General features: G+C 43.0%; 1 protein-coding gene across 1 annotated transcript in view; it reads right to left on the minus strand.

Annotated features, from left to right (window-relative positions):
- The window catches only part of osgep (O-sialoglycoprotein endopeptidase), a 120,280-nt gene that overhangs the window by 64,042 nt on the left and 31,367 nt on the right, over positions 1–24,871 (minus strand). Inside the window, exon 5 of the mRNA XM_072488005.1 lies at positions 1,719–1,814. Within this exon, the coding sequence (XP_072344106.1) occupies positions 1,719–1,814 (96 nt within the window). The remainder of the gene's footprint in view (positions 1–1,718; positions 1,815–24,871) is intronic.

The raw sequence follows: 24,871 nt of genomic DNA on the forward strand, positions 1-24,871 counted from the left end.
ACCCAGTCTAGTCCTGTTAGAATTTTATAAGTCTCTGTGAGATCCCCCCTCATTCTTCTGAACTCCAGCAAGAACAATCCCAAACTAGTCAACCTCTCCTCATATGACAGTTCCGCCATCCCTGGAATCAGTCTGGTAAACCTTTGCTGCACTCCCTCGAGAGCAAGATAATCCTCCCTCAGCGAAGGAGACCAACACTGTGCACAATACTCCAAGTGTGGCCTCACCAAGGCCCTGTACAATTGCAGCAACACATCCTGCTTCTATGCTCAAAACCTCTCGCAATGAAGGCCAACATACCATTAGCCTTCTTTACTGCCTGCTGCACCTGCATACATACCTTCAGCGACTGGTGCACAAGGACACCCAGGTCCCGCTGCACACTCCCCTCTCCCAATTTACAACCATTCAAGTAGTAATCTGCCTTCCTGTTTTTGCTTCCAAAATGAATAGCCTCACACTTATCCAAATTATACTGCATCTGCCATTGGTTTGCACACTCGCCCAATCAGTCCAGATCTTGCTGTAGGATCCCTGCATCCTCGTCACAATTCACCCTCCCACCTAATTTGGTATCAAGTGAAAACTTTGAGATGTTTCATTTTGTTCCCTCATCCAAATCATTAATATATATTGTGAATAGCTGGGGTCCCAGCACCGATCCCTGTGGTACCCCACTAGTAACTGCCTGCCAATTTGAAAAGGCCCATTAATCCCTCCTGTTTGTTTCCTCTCTGCCAACCAGTTTTCTATCCACCTCAATACAATTCCCCCAATCCCATGCGCTTTATTTTTGCACAATAATCTCTTAAGCGGGACTTTGTCAAACACCTTCTGATTACCTCTTCAAAGAATTCTGTAGGGGGCTCTTTCTCTTCACATATCTATAGAAACTCTTAGTGTCAGTCTTTATGTTCCCTGCAAGCTTCCTTTCGTACTGTACTTTCCCCTTCTTAATCAATCCCTTTGTCCTTCTTTGCTGAATTCTAAACTGCTCCCAATCCTCAGACCTTGGCCAATCTGTATGCTTCACCCTTGTATCGGATACTATTTCTAATTTCCTTTGTAAGCCATGGATTGGCTCTCTTACCCCCTTTGCTTTTGTGCCAGACAGGAATGAATAGTTGCTGTAGTTCCCCCATGCATTCCTTGAGTGTTTGCCATTGTCTATCCACTGTCATCCCTTTAAGTAACTCTCCCCAATCTAACATCCTGTCCCTGTCTCTCCCTGGCCCTCTCCACATCCTGTCCTTGTCTCCCCTGTCCCCTTCCACATCCTGTCTCCCCGTTTCTCTCCACATCCTGTCCCTGTCTCCCCATCCTGTCCCTGTCTCCTCCTGACCCTGCCCATATCCTGCCCTTGTCTTCCCATCCTGTCCCCATGTCCGCCTGCCTGTGCAGAATGAGCTGTGGGAATGTCAGCAAGAAGCTTCCCAGAAAATGTTCCTGGTGAGAGTGACGCCCCAATCCACGTCAGTGAGACAGGGGTGATGGATTGACCAAGAGTCTGGTCGGTTTCTGTGGTGAATGCTAACTCTGTAATTAATGCAAAGAGACTGAATAGTATAACTCCACAATTGAAATGATAATTGCTGCAGGTCACTTGCGAAGGCTCAGTATCGTTCACCTCACAACGAGATCGGCAAGGACAGCACAAATCAGGTAGTAAGGCTACAGTAACAGCAACTATACACTGGTCCTACAAAATACATTCATACCATCAGGACACGGGCAAATCGATCCAAACAATTCCCCACCGCAATGTCGATAGTTTCACCAAATATTCGATAACGATGTTCGGAATACGCAATCACCTGTGACAAACCAAACTTTGATCAGCACATGAGCAAGATATCCTCTATACTGTCCCCAGGACAGGTACAGCACGGGGTTAGATACAGAGTAAAGCTCCTTATACACTGTCCCCATCAAACACTCCCAGGACAGGTACAGCACGGGGTTAGATACAGAGTAAAGTTCCCTCTACACTATCCCCATCAAACACTCCCAGAGCAGGTACAGCACGGGGTGTTAAGTAATGGATTAAGAGACATTGTAATTAGTTGTCTCATTTATGTTAAGTATCCATTAATTGACACTGATATGTAAAGGGGCTTCAGGTGGCCTCTGTCAGGAGGTGTGTTGTTAAGAGTTTTGTGCAGAGGCTGTGGAAGTGAAATAAAGGGTGTTTGGTGAAAAGGAACAAGAACTTTAGACTCTTCATTTCACAGCAACTAAAACGTCTAACAATGGTAGCAGAGGATGGTTGCTGTGCAAATGTGAAGGTTTGAAAGATACAACTTTTCCTGATCAAACCAAGGAGTGAGTGAGAAGGAAAAAAAAAGATACATGGCTGAACCCAGGATAAAGATGGCTGGATATGACTATCCTCCCTTATTTTCTGAAAGGGAATCATACGACCAATGGAGAAGTGCAGTAGTTATGTGGACTAAAGTAACTGCTTTGGGAAAGAGAAAACAAGGTATGGCATTGGCTCTTTCTCTACCATATGGCAGTAAAATCCGAAACAAAGTGCTTTCTGAGCTGGAATTGGAAGAGTTAGACTCAGAAGAAGGTCTGGAGACTTTATTACATTATATGGATAAGATGTATAAGAAAGATGACTTGTTAAGTGTATGAAGCATGGTCGGATTTTGATAAATTCCGGAAAATGGAGGATATCTCCATGGAAGACTATATAATGGAATTTGGCAGACTATATAAAAGTCTGCAGAAACACAACCTGGAATTTCCACAGTCTGTGTTGGCCTTTAAATTACTTGACTGTGCTAGAGTGATCAACATGGATAGGTTCCTGGTTTTGACAGGAGTTCAGTTTACTGATAAGGATACCTTATTTGAACAGATGACAAAAGCTTTACAAAAGTTTCTGGGGAAACATTCAATTCCGATGGCTCTGATGACCCAAATAGGTCTGCCTGCAATAAGGCAGAATATGGATGATACACTAGTAACAGGATGGCAAAATTGCATGGCTACGAACAGGGCTCAAGTCTATAGACGGAGACCGAGACAAGGAAATTATGAAGACTGAAACCCAGTTAGAACCTACAATAGGAAGATGAACCCCAGAAATGCATGGGGCATGATAAATCGATATTTTCGATGTGACTCTCAATACCATTATGCTTTCAACTGTCCAACTCGTTATGATAGAGTGTTTGAAGCGACACATGACACGGAAGAGTCAGAAGAGGAATAAGATAGTGACCAGAAAGAAGGCATTGTCCTATTGACAAGCAGTTTTACGCCGGTAATGAGGGTGTTGGTTGCAGAATCCTTCAACTGTGCTGTATTGGACAGTGGCTGCACATCTACTGTGTGTGGAATTGACTGGTTAAAATGTTACCTGGACTCTTGAATGCTGAAAATCGTAACAAGGTTAAGGAATTTGAAAGTTCCACAAGTTTCAGGTTTTGGGGATGATAATACTCTGAAGTCGCTGAAAAGAGTGCTGATCCCTTGCAATATTGCCGGAGTGAATCATTTCATTAGCACGGATGTTGTATCAAGTGAGATACCTTTGCTTCTGAGCAGACCATCGATGAAGAAAGCACACAGATGAAACTGGATATGGAACAGGACAAGGCAACAGTTTTTGGAAAGACTGTGGACTTACAATTTACACAGTCGGGACACTATTGTATTCCATTACTGACAAATAATATTTCAAGTAGAGTGGTTAAGGATGTGTTAATGGCAGTTGAAAATGGGACTTTAGCTGATAAAAAGCTTGTGGTATTAAAACTGCATAGGCAATTTGCACATCCGTCTCCTCGGAGGCTGAAAAATTTATTAAAGGATGCGGGGGTAAGGGATGACAACTATACTAAACTGATAGAACAGGTTAGTGAACGCTGTGAAGTTTGTAGGAAGTACAGAAGGACACCAGCACGACCGATAGTAACCCTACCTTTGGCCAGGGATTTTAACGACATTGTGGCCATGGACTTTAAGATCTGGTAAAAAGCAAATAATATATTCATTTTGCATTTTGTAGATTTAGCAACCAGATTTAGTAAATCAACGATTGTACGAAGTAAAGAAAAGAGAGTAATTCTGGATCAAATCGTGGAAAAATGGATAGGGACAGGGATGGGTCCACCGGCAAAATTTCTCACGGACAATGGGGGAGAATTTGCTAATGATGAGTTTAGGGATATATGTGAAAACATGAATATCAGAGTTATGAATACGGCTGCAGAAAGCCCATTTAGTAATGGTGTCTGTGAAAGAAATTATGCTGTCATCGATGACATGCTTTGGAAAATTTTGGCAGATCGACCAAATTGCAGGCTAAATTCAGCTTTAGCATGGGCAGTACATGCAAAGAATTCATTGCAGATGGTTGCAGAAGGTTATCATCAAATAGTGTTTGGTAGAAATCCTAAAATTCCGTCCAGCTTGGGAGGGGACTACAATTAGCTCTGGTTTTGCTGAACATTTAAATGCATTACATAGCAGTAGAAAAGCTTTTTTGGAAGCAGAAGTTTCTGAAAGAATTCACAGAGCTTTATGACATAACGTATGGCCATCAGATGCCATTTTTCAGCAAGGAGGCATGGTATACTATGAGAGAGACAATTCTAATGAATGGAAAGGCCCAGGGAAGATCATAGGCATAGATGGCAAAACAATTATTTTGCAACATGGTAATCAAACTGTTAGGGTCCATTCATCAAGGATAATGAGTACAGATTTCAAATTTTCAAATTTAGCCTGAGTAGACAGACATGACGAGGGACCAGAGTCATCTGGTACGCATGTGTTACAGAACTATGAGGACCAATTAACTGATATAGACAGGGTTTCTGTGGAGGAACACAACACTTCTGGTGAATTAAAACAGGCCATTTTTCCGAAAGGGCAACTGCCAAAAGTTGGTACAAAAGTGACATACTTGCCTGAAGGGTCTAGTCAATGGAAGGATGCAACTGTTATTAGTAGAGCAGGGAAGGCCACTGGAAAGTATAAACATTGGTTGAATGTACAGCATTCAGGGGAAGGAGTCAAGACAATGGATTGGGGAAACGAAGTTCAAAAATGGAGGCTACAGAAACGCAGTGCCAGTTCAAATAGTACATCAGATAGTGAACAGGTCCGCAGAAAAAGGTCGAGAACTATTGAAATGGCATCCCACAGCAGAAGGGAAAGATCAAGCAGTCGCAGTACAGAACGAGATACCAGGCGGGAGAGGGGACGTAGTTTATCAAGATCTCGGAACATGAGTAAGACTACGAATACTAATAGGAGTAGAAGCCCACATGCACATGAGATTTTGGTGGCTTCAAATAAATTAGATGAAAAAGTTATTAAAGAAGCTAAACAGCAAGAATTGCATAGTTGGAGTGAATTTGGGGTATACACGGAAGTGCCGGCTAGGGAACAAAGAGCTCTATCCCACAGATGGATTTGCACGGAAAAGGTTCTTCCGGATGGAACTTATAAGGCAAAGGCCAGGCTCGTGGCAAGGGGATTTGAAGAAAACTTAGAAGATCAGAATTTAAGGGTAGATTCACCTACAGCAGGAAAGGTTATTTTAAAGGTCTTCTTGGCTCTATTAGCCACAAAGGCATGGGAATGCAAAACTATAGATATAAAATCTGCCTTTTTGCTCCAGAGAGACACTTTTCTCCATCCTCCTAAAGAAGCAGCTAACACAGAAGGGGTACTCTGGAAGTTGAACATATGTGTATATGGATTAAATGATGCATCTAGAGTCTGGTATTTTTCGGTAAGGTCAGTTTTGTTAAAGTTAGGCTGATTTTTTGTGGACTGGGACTAGTGATTTTGAAGCTATTGTAATCTCTGGTTTGTGGAAAGAATTCAGGGTTGGAAGTCAGGCTTCTGGTGCATTTAAATATTTTGGACTGGAAATTGGACAGACTAAGTTAGGGACAACTTTACGTCATCAATCGTATTTGGAAAGCATCACCCCAATAACAATTAGTCATGGCCGAGTTTCACAAAAAGACACAATGGTTTCAAAGATAGAAAAAGAGCAACTGCGAAGTTTAATTGGGCAACTGAACTGGTTAGGTAGACAGACTAGACCGGACGTGAGTTTTGATGTCTTAGAGTTGAGTACAAAAATGAATGATCCCAAAGTGGAAGACATAATAAGAGCAAATAAAGCGTTGGCCAAACTAAAAATGCAGGAGCGTGTTTTGAAGTTCCCGGTTTTAGGTGACCTTAAGCACTTTAAACTCATAGTTTATAGTGATGCGTCCTACGGAAATTTATGTGATGGGGTTTCAAGCGCAGGAGGTTTTATAATTTTCCTTTTGGGGAACAATGGTAAATGTTGCCCACTTGTGTGGGAAACAAAGAAAATAAGGAGAGTGGTAAAAAGCACTTTGGCTGCTGAGACGTTAAGCCTTGTCGAGGCGGTGGATATGGCTTTTTATACAAGTATGATATTGACAGAAATTTTGGGATTGGGGATTTGGGTAATATGCCTATTGATTGTCACATTGACAATAAATCCCTGTGGGAAAATGTGTACTCTACAAAAAGTGTCAATGAAAAGAGGTTACGGATAGACATCGCAAGTTTGAAGCAGATGTTGGACAGAGGGGAAATAACAAAAATTAAATGGGTTGACAGGAGCTATCAACTGTCAGACTGTTTTACGAAAAGAGGGGCGAGTTCACAGACACTTTTGGATATTGTTAATGAAGGGCATTTGTTTCTGTGACTGTTTTTTTTCTTTCTCGTCCAAACAAAAAAAAGGGGGGGGACATCATGTGTGTTTTGAGTTTCTTGAAATTTTGTTTTCACCTAATTATTTTTTTTCTCCAAGGAAGGGGAGACTGTTAAGTAATGGGTGAAGAGACATTGCAATTAGTTGTCTCATTTATGTTAAGTATCCATTAATTGACACTGATATGTAAAGGGGCTTCAGGTGGCCTCTGGCAGGTGGTGTGTTGTTAAGAGTTTTGTGCAGAGGCTGTGGAAGTGAAATAAAGGGTGTTTGGTGAAAAGGAACAAGAACTTTAGACTCTTCATTTCACAGCAGGGAGTGCAGGAGGCGAAAGAGGCCGGCATTCTGGCCTTTGCGTCCCTAGTAGCCCGGCGAAGGATCTTGCTAATGTGGAAGGAGGCGAAGACCCCAGCCTGGAGGCCTGGATAAATGATATGGCTGGGTTCATAAAGTTGGAGAGGATTAGGTTCGCCTTGAGAGGGTCTGCGCAGGGGTACTACAGGCGGTGGCAACCGTTCCTAGACTATCTCGTGGAGCGTTAGAGGAAGGTCGGTCAGCAGCAGCAACCTTGGGGGGGGCGGGTGGAGGGGACGTCCTGGGAGGGGGGGGCCGGGGGGGGGGAAGGGGGGACTGCCTGGGAGGGTGGATGAGCAAGAGATAACATGAAGGGTTGGGGAAACTGGCACGTACGCGTGAGGGCCAGTGCACAAAGCTGTGTAAATATATAATTTTGCTATGTATATATCTTGCTCTGCGCAATTTCACGTTTTTTTTGTTACGAAGGGGGGGTTATTGTTTGTAAGGGAGAAAAATTGTGTTAAAAAACTTTAATAAATTTTTTTTTTTTTTAAAAAGGATACCTGGCGACTCAAGAGCAAAGGTGATAAAACAGAGCAGTTAAACTAAGGCAAAGTTAGCAACACAATATATTTAAATGCACCGGAAGCCTGACTTCCAACCCCAAATTCTTTCCTCAAACCAGAGATCACAATAGCTTCAAAATCACTAGTCCCACCCCACAAAAAATCATCGACATGCATCATAAAACTGCCAGAAAGATTTCCTTTATACATTGCAGGATCTGCTTTCAACTGGCAACAGACTAACTTTAACAAAACTGACCTTACCGAAAAATACCAGACTCTAGATGCATCATTTAATCCATAAACACATATGTTCAACTTCCAGAGTACCCCTTCAGTGTTAGCTGCTTCTTTAGGAGGACGGAGAAAAGTGTCTCTCTGGAGCTGATGCCCCTGCAAAAAGGCAGCTTTTATATCTATAGATTTGCATTCCCATGCCTTTGTGGCTAATAGAGCCAAGAAGATCTTTAAAATAACCTTTCCTGCTGTAGGTGAGTCTACCCTTAAATCCTGATCTTCTAAGTTTTTTTCAAATCCCCTTGCCACAAGCCTGGCCTTTGCCTTATAAGTTCCATCCTGAAGAACTTTTTCCGTGCAAATCCATCTGTGAGATAGAGCTCTTTGTCCCCTATCCGGTACTTCCGTGTATACCCCAAATTGCTGTTTAGCTTCTTTGATAACTTTTTCATCTAATTTATTTGAAGCCACCAAAATCTCACGTGCTTGTAGGCTTCTACTCCTATTAGTATTCGTAGTCTTACTCATGTTCCGAGATCTTGATAAACTACGTCCCCTCTCCCGCCTGGTATCTCGTTCTGTACTGCTACTGCTTGATCTTTCCCTTCTGCTGTGGGATGTCCTTTCAATAGTTCTCGACCTTTTCCTGTGGACCTGTTCACTATCCGATGTACTATTTGAACTGGCACTGCGTTTCTGTGCCTTCCATTTTTGAACTTCATTTTCCCAATCCATTGTCTTGACTCCTTCCCCTGAATGCTGTACATTCAACCAATGTTTATACTTTCCAGTGGCCTTCCCTGCTCTATTAATAACAGTTGCATCCTTCCATTCACTAGACCCTTCAGGCAAGTATGTCACTTTTGTACCAACTTTTGGCAGTTGCCCTTTCGGAAAAATGGCCTGTTCTAATTCATCAGAAGTGTTGTGTTCCTCCACAGAAACCTTGGGCAGGATTCTCCCCTACCCAGCGGGGCGGGGGGTTCTGGCGTAATGGAGTTGCGGGAACCACTCCAGCGTCAGGCCGCCCCAAAGGTGCGGAATTCTCCGCACCTTTAGGGGCTAAGTCCTCACCTCACCTTGAGGGTCTAGGCCCGCGCCAGAGTGGATTCCGCTCCGCCGGCTGGCGGGAAAGGCTTTTGGCGCCATGCCAGCCAGTGCTGAAAGGTCTTCGCCGGGCGACGCATGCGCGGGGGCATCAGCAGCCGCTCACGGCATCCCCGCGCATGCGCAGGGGAGGGGGTCTCTTCCGCCTCCGCCACAGTGAAGACCATGGCGAAGGCGGAAGAAAAAGAGTGCCCCCACAGCACAGGCCCGCCCGCGGATTGGTGGGCCCTGATCGCGGACCAGGCCACCGTGGGGGCATCCCCGAGGCCAGATCGCCCGTCGCCCCACCCCCCCCAGGACCCCGGAGCCCGCCCGCGCCGCCTGCTCCCGCCGTTCAATAGGTGGTTGAATCCACGCTGGCGGGAGATAGTTGACAGCGGCGGGATTTCAGCCCATCGCGGGCCAGAGAATCGCCAGGGGTGGGCCCGCCGACCGGCGCGGCGCGATTCCCGCCCCCGCCGATTCTCTGGTGGCGGAGAATTCGGGACACGGTGGGGGCGGGATTCACGCCAGCCGCCGCCGATTCACCGACCCGGCGGGGGGTCGGAGAATCGCGCACCCTGTCTATATAAGTTAATTGGTCCTCATAGTTCTGTAACACATGCGTACCAGATGACTCTGGTACCTCGTCATGTCTGTCTGCCCTGTCTAAATTTGAAAATTTGTAATCTGTACCCATTATCCTTGATGAATGGACCCTAACAGTTTGATTACCATGTTGCAAAATAATTGTTTTGCCATCTATGCCTATGATCTTCCCCGGGCCTTTCCATTCATTAGAATTGTCTCTCTTATAGTATACCATGCCTCCTCGCTGAAAAACGGCATCTGATGGCCGTACGTTATGTCATAAAGCTCTGTGAATTCTTTCAGAAACTTCTGCTTCCAAAAAAGCTTTTCTACTGCTGTGTAATGCATTTAAATGTTCAGCAAAACCAGAGCTAATTGTAGTCCCCTCCCAAGCTGGAGGCTGGTCATCCAAAATGGACAGAATTTTAGGATTTCTACCAAACACTAATTGATAAGGACTATAGCCCCCAACCATTTGCAATGAATTCTTTGCATGTACTGCCCATGCTAAAGCTGAATTTAGCCTGCAATTTGGTCGATCTGCGAAAATTTTCCGCAGCACGTCATCGATGACAGCATGATTTCTTTCACAGACACCATTACTAAATGGGCTTTCTGCAGCCGTATTCATAACTCTGATATTCATGTTTTCACACATATCCCTAAACTCATCATTAGCAAATTCTCCCCCATTGTCCGGAAGGAATTTTGCCGGTGGACCCATTCCTGTCCCTATCCATTTTTCCACGATTTGATCCAGAATTACTCTCTTTTCTTTACTTCGTACAATCGTTAATTGACTAAATCTGGTTGCTAAATCTACAAAATGCAAAATGAATATATTATTTGCTTTATCCCAGATCTTAGGGTCCATGGCCACAATGTCGTTAAAATCCCCGGCCAAAGGTAGGGTTACTATCGGTCGTGCTGGTGTCCTTTTGTACTTCCTACAAACTTCACAGCGGTCACTAACCTGTTCTATCAGTTTAGTATAGTCGTCATCCGTTACCCCTGCATTCTTTAACAAATTTTTCAGCCACCGAGGAGACGGATGTGCAAATTGCCTATGCAGTTTTAATACCACAAGCTTTTTATCAGCTAAAGTCCCATTTTCACCTGCCATTAACACATCCTTAACCACTCTACTTGAAATATTATTTGTCAGTAATGGAATACAATAGTGTCCCGACTGTGTAAATTGTAAGTCCACCGTCTTTCCAAAAACTGTTGCCTTATCCTGTTCCATATCCAATTTCATGTGTGCCTTCTTCATCGACGGTCTGCTCAGAAGCAAAGGTATCTCACTTGATACAACATCTGTGCTAATGAAATGATTCACTCCAGCAATATTGCAAGGGATCAGCACTCTTTTCAGCGACTTCAGAGTATTATCATCCCCAAACCTGAAACTTGTGGAACTTTCAAATTCCTTAACCTTGTTACGATTTTCAGCATTCAAAGAGTCCAGGTAACATTTTAACCAGTCAATTCCACACACAGTAGATGTGCAGCCACTGACCAATACAGCACAGTTGAAGGATCCTGCAACCAACACCCTCATTACCGGCGTAAAACTGTTTGTCAATAGGACAATGCTTCTTTCTGTTCACTATCTTTTTCCTCTTCTGACTCTTCCGTGTCATGTGTCACTTCAAACACTCTATCATAATGAGTTGGACAGTTGAAAGCATAATGGTATTGAGAGTCACATCGAAAACATCGATTTATCATGCCCCGTGCATTTCTGGGGTTCATCTTCCTACTGTAGGTTCTAACTGGGTTTCCGTCTTCATAATTTCCTTGTCTCGGTCTCCTTCTATAGTCTTGAGCCCTGTTCGTAGCCGTACAATTTCACCATCCTGTTAGTGTATCTTCCATATTCTGCCTTATTGCAGGCTGACCTATTTAGGTCATCAGAGCGATCGGAATCTAATGTTTCCCCAGAAACCTTTGTAAAGCTTTTGTCATCTGTTCGAATAAGGTAGCCTTATAAGTAAACTGAACTCCTGTCAAAACCAGGAGCATATCCATGTTGCTCACTCTAGCACAGTCAAGTAATTCCAAGCATTGTTTGGCATCTTTGAATTTGTCTATATATGTGTTTCTGGAACATACCTCTTCATTCACCTGAGGAAGGAGCAGCGCTCCGAAAGCTAGTGACATCGAAACAAACCTGTTGGACTTTAACCTGGTGTTGTAAGACTTCTTACTGTGCTCACCCCAGTCCAACGCCGGCATCTCCACATCAAGTAATTTAAAGGCCAACACAGACTGTGGAAATTCCAGGTTGTGTTTCTGCAGACTTTTATATAGTCTGCCAAATTCCATTATACAGTCTTCCATGGAGATATCCTCCATTTTCCAGAACTTATCAAAATCCGACCATGCTTCATACACTTAACAAGTCATCTTTCTTATACATCTTATCCATATAATGTAATAAAGTCTCCAGACCTTCTTCTGAGTCTAACTCTTCCAATTCCAGCTCAGAAATCACTTTGTTTCGGATTTTACTGCCATATGGTAGAGAAAGAGCCAATGCCATACCTTGTTTTCTCTTTCCCAAAGCAGTTACTTTAGTCCACATAACGACTGCACTTCTCCATTGGTCGTGCGATTCCCTTTCAGAAAATAAGGGAGGATAGTCATATCCAGCCATCTTTATACTCGGTTCAGCCATATATCCCTTTTTTTTTTTCATTTCTCTTTCACTCCTTGGTTTACTCTGGAAAAGTTGTATCTTTCAACGATCCACATTTACACAGCAACCATCCTCTGCTACCAATTGTTAGACGTTTTAGTTGCTGTGATATCAAGAGTCTAAAGTTCCGTTCCTTTTTCACAAACACACATTTATTTCATTCCGACAGACTTTGCACAAAACTCTAACTATACATCACCTGACAGAGGCCGCCTGAAGCCCCTTTACATATCAGTGACAATTAACGGATACATAACATAAATGAGACAACTAATTGCAATGTCTCTGAACCCATTACTTAACAATAGCATGGGGTGGGATGCAGTATGTTTCTTACTGACATACAGTACTGTAGAGTTCACTGTATCGGTGTGTTTCGCTCACTGATATTCAGTACTGTCGGGTTAACTGTATCTGTGTGTTTCTCTCACTGACATACGGTAGAGTAGGGTAAACTGTATCTGTGTGTTTCTCACTGGCAGACAGTACTGGAGGGTGAACTGTATCTGAGTGATTCTCACTGGCAGACAGTAGAGTAGGGTTAACTGTATCTGTGTGTTTCTCACGGGCAGACAGTAGAGTAGGGTTACTGTATTGGTGTGTTTCTCACTGACATACAGTCCAATAGGGTTAACTGTATCTGTATGTTTCTCACTGACATACAGTACTGTAGGGTTAACTGTATCTGCGTGTTTCTATCACTGACATACAGTATTATCGGGTTAAATGTATTGGTGTGTTTCTCACTGACATACAGTACTGTAGGGTTAACTGTATCTGCGTGTTTCTCTCACTGACATACGGCACTATCGGGTTAACTGTATCTGTGTGTTTCTCACCGAGATACAGTACTGTTGGGTTAACTGTATCTGTGTGTTTCTCACTGACATACAGTACTGTAGGGTTAACTGTATTGGTGTGTTTCTCACTGACATACAGTAGAGTAGGGTTAACTGTATCTGTGTATTTCTCACTGACATACAGTACTGTAGAGTTAACTGTATCTGTGTGTTTCTCACGGACATACAGTATTTTGGGGTTAACTGTATCTGTGTGTTTCTCACTGGCAGACAGTACTGGAGGGTTAACTGTATCTGAGTGATTCTCACTGGCAGACAGTAGAGTAGGATTAACTGTATTGGTGTGTTTCTCACTGACATACAGTACTGTAGGGTTAACTGTATCTGTGTGTTTCTCACTGACATACAGTACAATAGGATTAACTGTATTGGTGTGTTTCTCACTGACATACAGTATTTGGGTTAACTGTATCTGTGTGTTTCTCACTGACATACAGTACTGTAGGGTTAACTGTATTGCGTGTTTCTCTCACTGACGTACGGTACTATCTGGTTAACTGTATCTGTGTGTTTCTCACTGACATACAGTACTGGAGGGTTAACTGTATCTGAGTGATTCTCACTGGCAGACAGTCGAGTAGGGTTAACTGTATTGGTGTGTTTCTCACTGACAAACAGTACAATAGGGTTAACTGTATCGGTGTGTTTCTCACTGACATACAGTAGTCGGGTTAACTGTATCTGTATGTTTCTCACTGACATACAGTACTGTAGGGTTAACTGTATCTGTGTGTTTCTCACTGGCAGGCAGTACAGTAGGGTTAACTGTATCCGTGTGTTTCTCAATGACATACAGGACTGTAGGGTTAACTGTATCTGTGTGTTTCTCACTGACATACGCTACTGTAGGGTTAACTATATCTGTGTGTTTCTCACGGACCTACAGTATTTTGGGGTTAACTGTATCTGTGTGTTTCTCACTGACATACAGTACTGTAGGGTTAACTGTATCTGTGTGTTTCTCACGGACATACAATATTTTGGGGTTAACTGTATCTGTGTTTCACTCACTAACGTCCAGTACTGTAGGGTTAACTGTATCTGTGTGTTTCTCATTGACATACAGTACTGTAGGGTGAACTGTATCTGTGTGTTACTCACTGACATACAGTACTGTAGGGTTAACTGTATCTGTGTGTTACTCACTGGCAGACTGTACAGTAAGGTTAACTGTATCAGTGTGTTTCTCACTGACATACAGGACGGTAGGGTTAACTGCATCTGTGAGTTTCTCACTGACATGCAGTACTGTAGGGTTAACTGTATCTGTGTTTATCACTGACATACAACACTGTAGAGTTAACTGTATCTCGTGTTTTTCACTGACATACAGTACTGTAGGGTTAACTGTATCTGTGTGTTTATCACTGACATACAACACTGTAGAGTTAACTGTATCTCGTGTTTTTCACTGACATACAGTACTGTAGAGTTAACTGTATCTTGTGTTTCTCACTGACATACAGTACTGTAGGGTTAACTGTATCAGTGTGTTTCTTATTGACATACAGTACTGTAGGGTTAACTGTGTCTGTGTGAGAGGGTGAAATTTGCCTTAAGGGGATCGGTGCAAGGTTTTTTCAGGCCATTCTTAGACTTCCTGGCAGAACGGTAGACAATAGTCGGCAGCAGCAGCAACCCGGGGGGGAAAGGGGGGGGCGGGGGTTCTATTTTTTTTTCTGTTTGTCTATACTGGGGGATCTGAGGGGTGTATATATTTGCTATGTTTGCTATGTGTTTTGGCGGGTGTTAATTTATTATTTATATATAGGGGGGAGGGGGGCACTGGGGTGTTTTGATTTGTTTTGCATTTAATTCTATTGGGTTCCTTTTAGATTTTGTTGTTGATATTTTGCAAAACTCTAATAAAAAAAGTTTTTCTTTAAACTGTGTCGATGTGTTTCTCTCTGACGTACAGTACTGTAGGGTTAACTGTATTGGTGTGTTTCTCTCACTGACATACAGTACTGTAGGGTTAACTGTATCTGTGTGTTTCTCAGTGACATACAGTACTATAGAGTTAACTGTGTCTGTGTGAGAGGGTGAAATTTGCCTTAAGGGGATCGGTGCAAGGGTTTTTCAGGCGGTGGCAACCGTTCTTAGACTTCATGGCAGAACGGTGGACAATGGTCAGCAGCAGCAGCAATCCGGGGGGGGGGTGTTCTATTTTATTTTTGTTTGTCTAGACTGGGGGATCTGAGAGGGTGTATATATTTGCTATGTTTGCTATGTGTTTCGGCGGGATTTAATTTATTAATTATGTATAGGGGGAGGGGGTCACTGGGGTGTTTTGTGTTGTTTTGTATTTAATTCTATTGGGTTGCTTTTACATTTTGTTGTTGATAGTTCAGAAAAAACTTTTTTTTTAAATTTTTTTTTAAACCTGTGTCTCTGTTTCTCTCTGACATACGGTACTGTAGAGTGAACTGTATCTGTGTGTTTCTCTCACTGACATACAGTACTGCAGGGTTAACTATCGGTGTGTTTCTCACTGACATACAGTACTGCAGGGTTAACTGTATCGGTGTGTTTCTCACTGACATACAGTACTGCAGGGTTAACTATCTGTGTGTTTCTCACTGACATACAGTACTGCAGGGTTAACTGTATCGGTGTGTTTCTCACTGACATACAGTACTGCAGGGTTAACTATCTGTGTGTTTCTCACTGACATGCAGTACTGTAGGGTTAACTATATCTGTGTGTTTCTCACTGGCAGACAGTACTGAAGGGTTAACTGTATCTGTGTGTTTCTCACTGACATGCAGTACTGTAGGGTTAACTGTATCTGTGTGTTTCTCACTGGCAGACAGTACTGTAGGGTTAACTGTATCGGTGTGTTTCTCACTGACATACAGTACTGTAGGGTTAACTGTATCGGTGTGTTTCTCACTGACATACAGTACTGCAGGGTTAACTATCGGTGTGTTTCTCACTGACATACAGTACTGCAGGGTTAACTGTATCGGTGTGTTTCTCACTGACATACAGTACTGCAGGGTTAACTATCTGTGTGTTTCTCACTGACATACAGTACTGCAGGGTTAACTGTATCGGTGTGTTTCTCACTGACATACAGTACTGCAGGGTTAACTATCTGTGTGTTTCTCACTGACATGCAGTACTGTAGGGTTAACTATATCTGTGTGTTTCTCACTGGCAGACAGTACTGAAGGGTTAACTGTATCTGTGTGTTTCTCACTGACATGCAGTACTGTAGGGTGAACTGTATCGGTGTGTTTCTCACTGGCATACAGTACCGTAGGGTTAACTATAACTGTGTGTTTCTCACTGGCATACAGTACTGCAGGGTTAACTGTATCTGTGTGTTTCTCACTGACATACAGTACTGTAGGGTTAACTGTATCTGTGTGTTTCTCACTGACATACTGTACTGTAGGGTTAACTGTATCTGCGTGTTTCTCACTGATGTACAGTACTGTAGGGTTAACTGTATCGGTGTGTTTCTCACTGATGTACAGTACTGTAGGGTTCACTGTATCTGTGTGTTTCTCACTGACATACGGTACTGTAGGGTTAACTGTATCAGTGTTTCTCACTGACATACAGTACTGTAGGGTTAACTGTATCAGTGTTTCTCACTGACATACAGTGCTCTAGGGTTAACTATATGTGTGTTTCTCACTGACATACAGTACAGTAGGGTTAACTGTATCTGTGTGTTTCTCACTAACATACAGTACTGTAGGGTTAACATATCTGTGTGTTTCTCTCTGACATACAATGCTGCAGGGTTAACTGTATCTGTGTGTTTCTCACTGACATACAGAACTGTAGGGTTAACTGTATCTGTGTGTTTCTCACTGACATACAGTACTGTAGGGTTAACTGTATCTGTGTGTTTCTCACTGACATACAGTACTGCAGGGTTAACTGTATCTGTGTTTTTCTGACTGACATACAATACTGTAGGGTTAATTGTATCTGTGTGTTTCTCACTAACATACAGTACAGTAGGGTTAACTGTATCTGTGTGTTTCTCACTGACATACAGTACTGCTGTATCTGTGTTTCGCTCAGTGACATACGGTACTGTAGGGATAACTGTATCAGTGTGTATCCCACTGACATACAGTACTGTAGGGTTCATTATCTGTGTGTTTCTCACTGACTTACAGTACTGTGGGGTTAACTGTATCGGTGTGTTTCTCACCGACATACAGTATTGTAGGGTTAACTGTATCTGTGTGTTTCGCTCACTGACATACAGTGCTGTACTGTTTACTGTATGTGTGTTTCTCACTGACATACAATACTGTAGGGTTAACTGTATCTTGTGTTTCTCACTGACATACAGTACTGTAGGGTTAACTGTCTCGGTGTGTTTCTCATTGACATACAGTACCGTGTGGTTAACTGTTTCGGTGTGTTTCTCACTGATGTACAGTACTGTAGGGTTAACTGTATCGGTGTGTTTTTCTCACTGACAAACAGTACTGCAGGGTTAACTGTATCTGTGTGTGTCTTTCATTGACATAGCATACTGTAGGGTTAACTGTATCAGTGTTTCTCACTGACATACAGTACTGTAGGATTAACTGTATTGGTGTTTCTCTCACAGACATACAGTACTGTAGGGTTAACTGTATCGGCGTGTTTCTCTCACTGACATACAGTACTGTAGGGTAACTGTATCTGTGTGTTTCTCACTAACATACAGTACTGCAGGTTAACTGTATCTGTGTGTTTCTCACTAACATACAGTACTGTAGGGTTAACTGTATCTGTGTGTTTCTCACTAACATACAGTACTGTAGGGTTAACTGTATCTGTGTGTTTCTCACTAACATACAGTACTGTAGGGTTAACTATATCTGTGTGTTTCTCACTGGCAGACAGTACTGTAGGGTTAACTGTATCTGTGTGTTTCTCACTGGCAGACAGTACTGTAGGGTGAACTGTATCGGTGTGTTTCTCACTGGCATACAGTACCGTAGGGTTAACTATAACTGTGTGTTTCTCACTGACATACAGTACATTAGGGTTAACTGTATCTGTGTGTTTCTCACTGACATGCAGTACTGTCGGGTTAACTGTATCTGTGTGTTTCTCACTGACATACAGTACTGCAGGGTTAACTGTATCGGTGTGTTTCTCACTGACATACAGTACATTAGGGTTAACTGTATCTGTGTGTTTCTCACTGACATGCAGTACTGTAGGGTTAACTGTATCTGTGTGTTTCTCACTGACATACAGTACTGCAGGGTTAACTGTATCGGCGTGTTTCTCACTGACATACAGTACATTAGGGTTAACTGTATCTTTGTGTTTCTCACTGACATGCAGTACTGTAGGGTTAACTGTATCGGTGTGTTTCTCTCTGACATACAGTACTGTAGGGTTAACTATATCTGTGTGTTTCTCACTGACATACGCTACTGTAGGGTTAACTATATCTGTGTGTTTCTCACGGACCTACAGTATTTTGGGGTTAACTGTATCTGTGTGTTTCTCACTGACATACAGTACTGCAGGGTTAACTGTATCAGTGTGTTTCTCACTGACATACAGTACTGTAGGGTTAACTATATCTGTGTGTTTCTCACTGACATACGCTACTGTAGGGTTAACTATATCTGTGTGTTTCTCACGGACCTACAGTATTTTGGGGTTAACTGTATCTGTGTGTTTCTCACTGACATACAGTACTGTCGGGTTAACTGTATCTGTGTGTTTCTCACTGACATACAGTACTGTAGGGTTAACTGTATCGATGTTTCTCCCACTGACATACAGTACTAGAATCATAGAATCATAGAAGTTTACAGCATGGAAACAGGCCCTTCGGCCCAACCAGTCCATGCCGCCCAGTTTTTTACCATTAAGCTAGTCCCAGTTGCCCGCACTTGGCCCATAACCCTCTATACCCATCTTACCCATGTAACCATCTAAATGCTTTTTGAAAGACACAATTGTACCCGCTTCTACTACTACCTCTGGCAGCCCATTCCAGACACTCACTACCCTCTGAGTGAAGAAATTGCCCCTCTGGGCCCTTCTGAATCTCTCCCCTCTCACCTTAAACCTATGCCCTCTAGTTTTAGACTCCCCTACCTTTGGGAAAAGATGTTGACTATCTACCTTATCTATGCCCCTCATTATTTTATAGACCTCTATAAGATCACCCCTAAGCCTCCTACGCTCCAGGGAAAAAAGTCCCAGTCTATCCAGCCTCTCCTTATAACTCAAACCATGAAGTCCCGGCAACATCCTAGTAAATCTTTTCTGCACTCTTTCTAGTTTAATAATATCCTTTCTATAATAGGGTGACCAGAACTGCACACAGTATTCCAAGTGTGGCCGTACCAATGTCCTGTACAACTTCAACAAGACGTCCCAACTCCTATATTCAATGTTCTGACCAATGAAACCAAGCATGCCGAATGCCTTCTTCACCACCCTGTCCACCTGCGACTCCACCTTCAAGGAGCTATGAACCTGTACTCCTAGATCTCTTTGTTCTATAACTCTCCCCAACGCCATACCATTAACTGAGTAGGTCCTGGCCTGATTCGATCTGCCAAAATGCATCACCTCACATTTATCTAAATTAAACTCCATCTGCCATTCGTCGGCCCACTGGCCTAATTGATCAAGATCCCGTTGCAATCCTAGATAACCTTCTTCACTATCCACTATGCCACCAATCTTGGTGTCATCTGCAAACTTACTAACCATGCCTCCTAAATTCTCATCCAAATCATTAATATAAATCACAAATAACAGTGGACCCAGCACCGATCCCTGAGGCACACCACTGGTCACAGGCCTCCAGTTTGAAAAACAACCCTCTACAACCACCCTCTGCCTTCTGTCGTCCAGCCAATTTTGAATCCAATTGGCAACCTCACCCTGGATCCCGTGAGCTTTAACCTTCTGCAACAACCTACCATGCGGTACCTTGTCAAAGGCTTTGCTAAAGTCCATGTAGACAACGTCTACTGCACTACCCTCATCTACCTTCTTGGTCACTCCCTCAAAAAACTCAATCAAATCTGTTGGCTTAACTGTATCTGTGTGTTTCTCACTGACATACAGTACTGTAGGGTTAACTGTATCTGTGTGTTTCTCACTGACATACAGTACTGTAGGGTTAACTGTATCTGTGTGTTTCTCACTAACATACAGTACTGCAGGGTTAACTATCTGTGTGTTTCTCACTGACATACAGTACTGTAGGGTTAACTGTATCGGTGTTTCTCTCACTGACATACAGTACTGTAGGATTAACTGTATTGGTGTTTCTCTCACAGACATACAGTACAGTAGGGTTAACTGTATCAGTGTTTCTCACTGACATACAGTACTGTAGAGCTAACTATATCTGTGTGTTTGTCACTGACATACAGTACTGTAGGGTTAACTATATCGGTGTTTCTCTCACCGACATACAGTACTGTAGTGCTAACTATATCTGTGTGTTTCTCACTGGCAGACAGTACTGTCGGGTTAACTGTATCTGTGTGTTTCTCACTGACATGCAGTACTGTCGGGTTAACTGTATCTGTGTGTTTCTCACTGACATACAGTACTGCAGGGTTAACTGTATCGGTGTGTTTCTCACTGACATACAGTACATTAGGGTTAACTGTATCTGTGTGTTTCTCACTGACATGCAGTACTGTAGGGTTAACTGTATCTGTGTGTTTCTCACTGACATACAGTACTGCAGGGTTAACTGTATCGGCGTGTTTCTCACTGACATACAGTACATTAGGGTTAACTGTATCTTTGTGTTTCTCACTGACATGCAGTACTGTAGGGTTAACTGTATCGGTGTGTTTCTCTCTGACATACAGTACTGTAGGGTTAACTATATCTGTGTGTTTCTCACTGACATACGCTACTGTAGGGTTAACTATATCTGTGTGTTTCTCACGGACCTACAGTATTTTGGGGTTAACTGTATCTGTGTGTTTCTCACTGACATACAGTACTGCAGGGTTAACTGTATCAGTGTGTTTCTCACTGACATACAGTACTGTAGGGTTAACTATATCTGTGTGTTTCTCACTGACATACGCTACTGTAGGGTTAACTATATCTGTGTGTTTCTCACGGACCTACAGTATTTTGGGGTTAACTGTATCTGTGTGTTTCTCACTGACATACAGTACTGTCGGGTTAACTGTATCTGTGTGTTTCTCACTGACATACAGTACTGTAGGGTTAACTGTATCGATGTTTCTCCCACTGACATACAGTACTGTTGGCTTAACTGTATCTGTGTGTTTCTCACTGACATACAGTACTGTAGGGTTAACTGTATCTGTGTGTTTCTCACTGACATACAGTACTGTAGGGTTAACTGTATCTGTGTGTTTCTCACTAACATACAGTACTGCAGGGTTAACTATCTGTGTGTTTCTCACTGACATACAGTACTGTAGGGTTAACTGTATCGGTGTTTCTCTCACTGACATACAGTACTGTAGGATTAACTGTATTGGTGTTTCTCTCACAGACATACAGTACAGTAGGGTTAACTGTATCAGTGTTTCTCACTGACATACAGTACTGTAGAGCTAACTATATCTGTGTGTTTGTCACTGACATACAGTACTGTAGGGTTAACTATATCGGTGTTTCTCTCACCGACATACAGTACTGTAGTGCTAACTATATCTGTGTGTTTCTCACTGGCAGACAGTACTGTAGGGTTAACTGTATCTGTGTGTTTCTCACTGACATACAGTACTGCAGGGTTAACTGTATCGGCGTGTTTCTCACTGACATACAGTACATTAGGGTTAACTGTATCTTTGTGTTTCTCACTGACATGCAGTACTGTAGGGTTAACTGTATCGGTGTGTTTCTCTCTGACATACAGTACTGTAGGGTTAACTATATCTGTGTGTTTCTCACTGACATACGCTACTGTAGGGTTAACTATATCTGTGTGTTTCTCACGGACCTACAGTATTTTGGGGTTAACTGTATCTGTGTGTTTCTCACTGACATACAGTACTGCAGGGTTAACTGTATCAGTGTGTTTCTCACTGACATACAGTACTGTAGGGTTAACTATATCTGTGTGTTTCTCACTGACATACGCTACTGTAGGGTTAACTATATCTGTGTGTTTCTCACGGACCTACAGTATTTTGGGGTTAACTGTATCTGTGTGTTTCTCACTGACATACAGTACTGTCGGGTTAACTGTATCTGTGTGTTTCTCACTGACATACAGTACTGTAGGGTTAACTGTATCGATGTTTCTCCCACTGACATACAGTACTGTTGGCTTAACTGTATCTGTGTGTTTCTCACTGACATACAGTACTGTAGGGTTAACTGTATCTGTGTGTTTCTCACTGACATACAGTACTGTAGGGTTAACTGTATCTGTGTGTTTCTCACTAACATACAGTACTGCAGGGTTAACTATCTGTGTGTTTCTCACTGACATACAGTACTGTAGGGTTAACTGTATCGGTGTTTCTCTCACTGACATACAGTACTGTAGGATTAACTGTATTGGTGTTTCTCTCACAGACATACAGTACAGTAGGGTTAACTGTATCAGTGTTTCTCACTGACATACAGTACTGTAGAGCTAACTATATCTGTGTGTTTGTCACTGACATACAGTACTGTAGGGTTAACTATATCGGTGTTTCTCTCACCGACATACAGTACTGTAGTGCTAACTATATCTGTGTGTTTCTCACTGGCAGACAGTACTGTCGGGTTAACTATATCTGTGTGTTTCTCACTGGCAGACAGTACTGTAGGGTTAACTGTATCTGTGTGTTTCGCACTGACATACAGTACTGTAGGGTGAACTGTATCTGTGTATTTCGCACTGACATACAGTACTGCTGGGTTAGCTGTATCGGTGTGTTTCGCACTGACATACAGTACTGTAGGGTTAATTCTCCAGGGTCTAATAATCTTCATCCCAGAGTCATTCATGAAGTGGCCCTAGAAATAGTGATTCCATTGGCGGTCATTTTCCATAATTCTGGAGACTTTGGAATGGTTCCTTCTCATTGGAGGGTAGTGAATGTAGCCGCGCTGTTCAAAAAGGGAGATAGAGAGTAACAGGGAACTATAGACCAGTGTGCCTAACGTTGGTGGCAGTGAAGTTGCGAGAGCCCATTATCAAGCATTTCATAGCACAGCATTTGGAAGCAATTGAAAAATCAGGCAAAGTCAGTATGGATTTATGAAAGGGAAATCATGCTTGACAAATCATAGAATTTACAGTGCAGAACGAAGCCATTTGGCCCATAGGGTCTGCACCAACCCTTGGAAAGAGCACCGTACGCCCCCACCCTATCCCCATAACCCAATAGCCCGATCTAACCTTTGGAAACTAAAGAGCAATTTAGCATGGCCAATCCACCTAACAGGCACGTCTTTGGACTTTGGGAGGAAACCGGAGCACCCGGAGTAAACCCATGAAGACACAGGGAGGAAGTGCAAACGACAGTCACCAGAGACCGGAATTGAACCTGGGACCCTGGAGCTGTGAAGCAGCAGTGCTAACCACTGTGCCACCTTGCGCCCCAAAATCTACGAGAATTCTTTGAAGATGTAACTAGTAGACTTGGCCAGGGAAAACCGATAGATGTGGTTTAATGAAAACATAGAACATACAGTGCAGAAGGACGCCATTCGGCCCATTGAGTCTGCACCCACCCACTTAAGTCTTCACTTCCACCCTATCCCCCGCAACCCAATAACCCCTCCTAAACCTTTTGGTCACTCAGGGCAACTTATCACGGCCAATCCACCTAACCTGCACGTCTTTGGACTGTGGGAGGAAACCGGAGCACCCGGAGGAAACCCACGCAAACATGGGGAGAACGTGCAGACTCCGCACAGACAGTGACCCAGCGGGGAATCAAACCTGGGACCCTGGCGCTGTGAAGCTACAGTGCTAGCCACTTGTGGTACCGTGCTGCCCAAGGCTTTCAATGTGGTTTCACAGCGCAGTGTACTAAGTTATAATCATGGGATTGCAGGTAGTGTTTGGAGGTGGACAGAAGCTGTTTTGCAGAGAGAAAGCAAAAAGTTGAAATAAATTTGTCTTTTTCCGATTGACATAGAACATTACAGCAGTACAGGCCCTTCGGCCCTCGATGTTGCGCTGACCTGTGAAACCACTCTAAAGCCCATCTACACTATTCCCTTATTGTCCAGTGACTAGTGGGATATCACAGGGATCTGTGCTAGGACCCCACTGTTCACATCATATATTAATGATTTGGACGAGTGAACTAAATGTATTATCTCCAAATTTGCAAATGATACAAAGTTGGGTGGCGGGTGAGCTGTGAGGAGGATGTAGAGATGCTTGAGGGATATTTGGACAGGCTGAGTGAGCGGGCACATACATGGCAGATGCAGTATAAAGTGGATAAATGTGTAGTATCCGCTTTGGTAGCAAAAATAGAGAAGGCAAATTATTATTGGAATGAGTGTAAATTGAGAATGGTGGGTACTCAGCGAGAGCGTGGTGTCATCATGCATCAGTCACTGAAAGTAAGCATGCAGGTACTGCAGACAGTAAAGATGGCTAATAATATGTTGGCCTTCGTAGTGAGAGGATTTGAGTATAGGCATGGAGATGTTTTACTGCAATTGTATAAGGCATTGGTGAGGCTGTACCTGGAGTATTGTGTGCAGTTTTGGTGTCCTTATCTAAGGAAGGGTGTTCTTGCTCTGGAGGGAGTGCAGCGCAGGTTTATCAGGCTAATTCCTGGAATGGTGGGACTGTCATATGAAAAGTGAATAAATCAGTTAGGATTATATTAATTGGTGTTTAGAAGAGTAAGAG

This window comes from Scyliorhinus torazame, chromosome 22 (assembly GCF_047496885.1).
Source record: "Scyliorhinus torazame isolate Kashiwa2021f chromosome 22, sScyTor2.1, whole genome shotgun sequence".
NCBI classification, from domain to species: domain Eukaryota; kingdom Metazoa; phylum Chordata; class Chondrichthyes; order Carcharhiniformes; family Scyliorhinidae; genus Scyliorhinus; species Scyliorhinus torazame.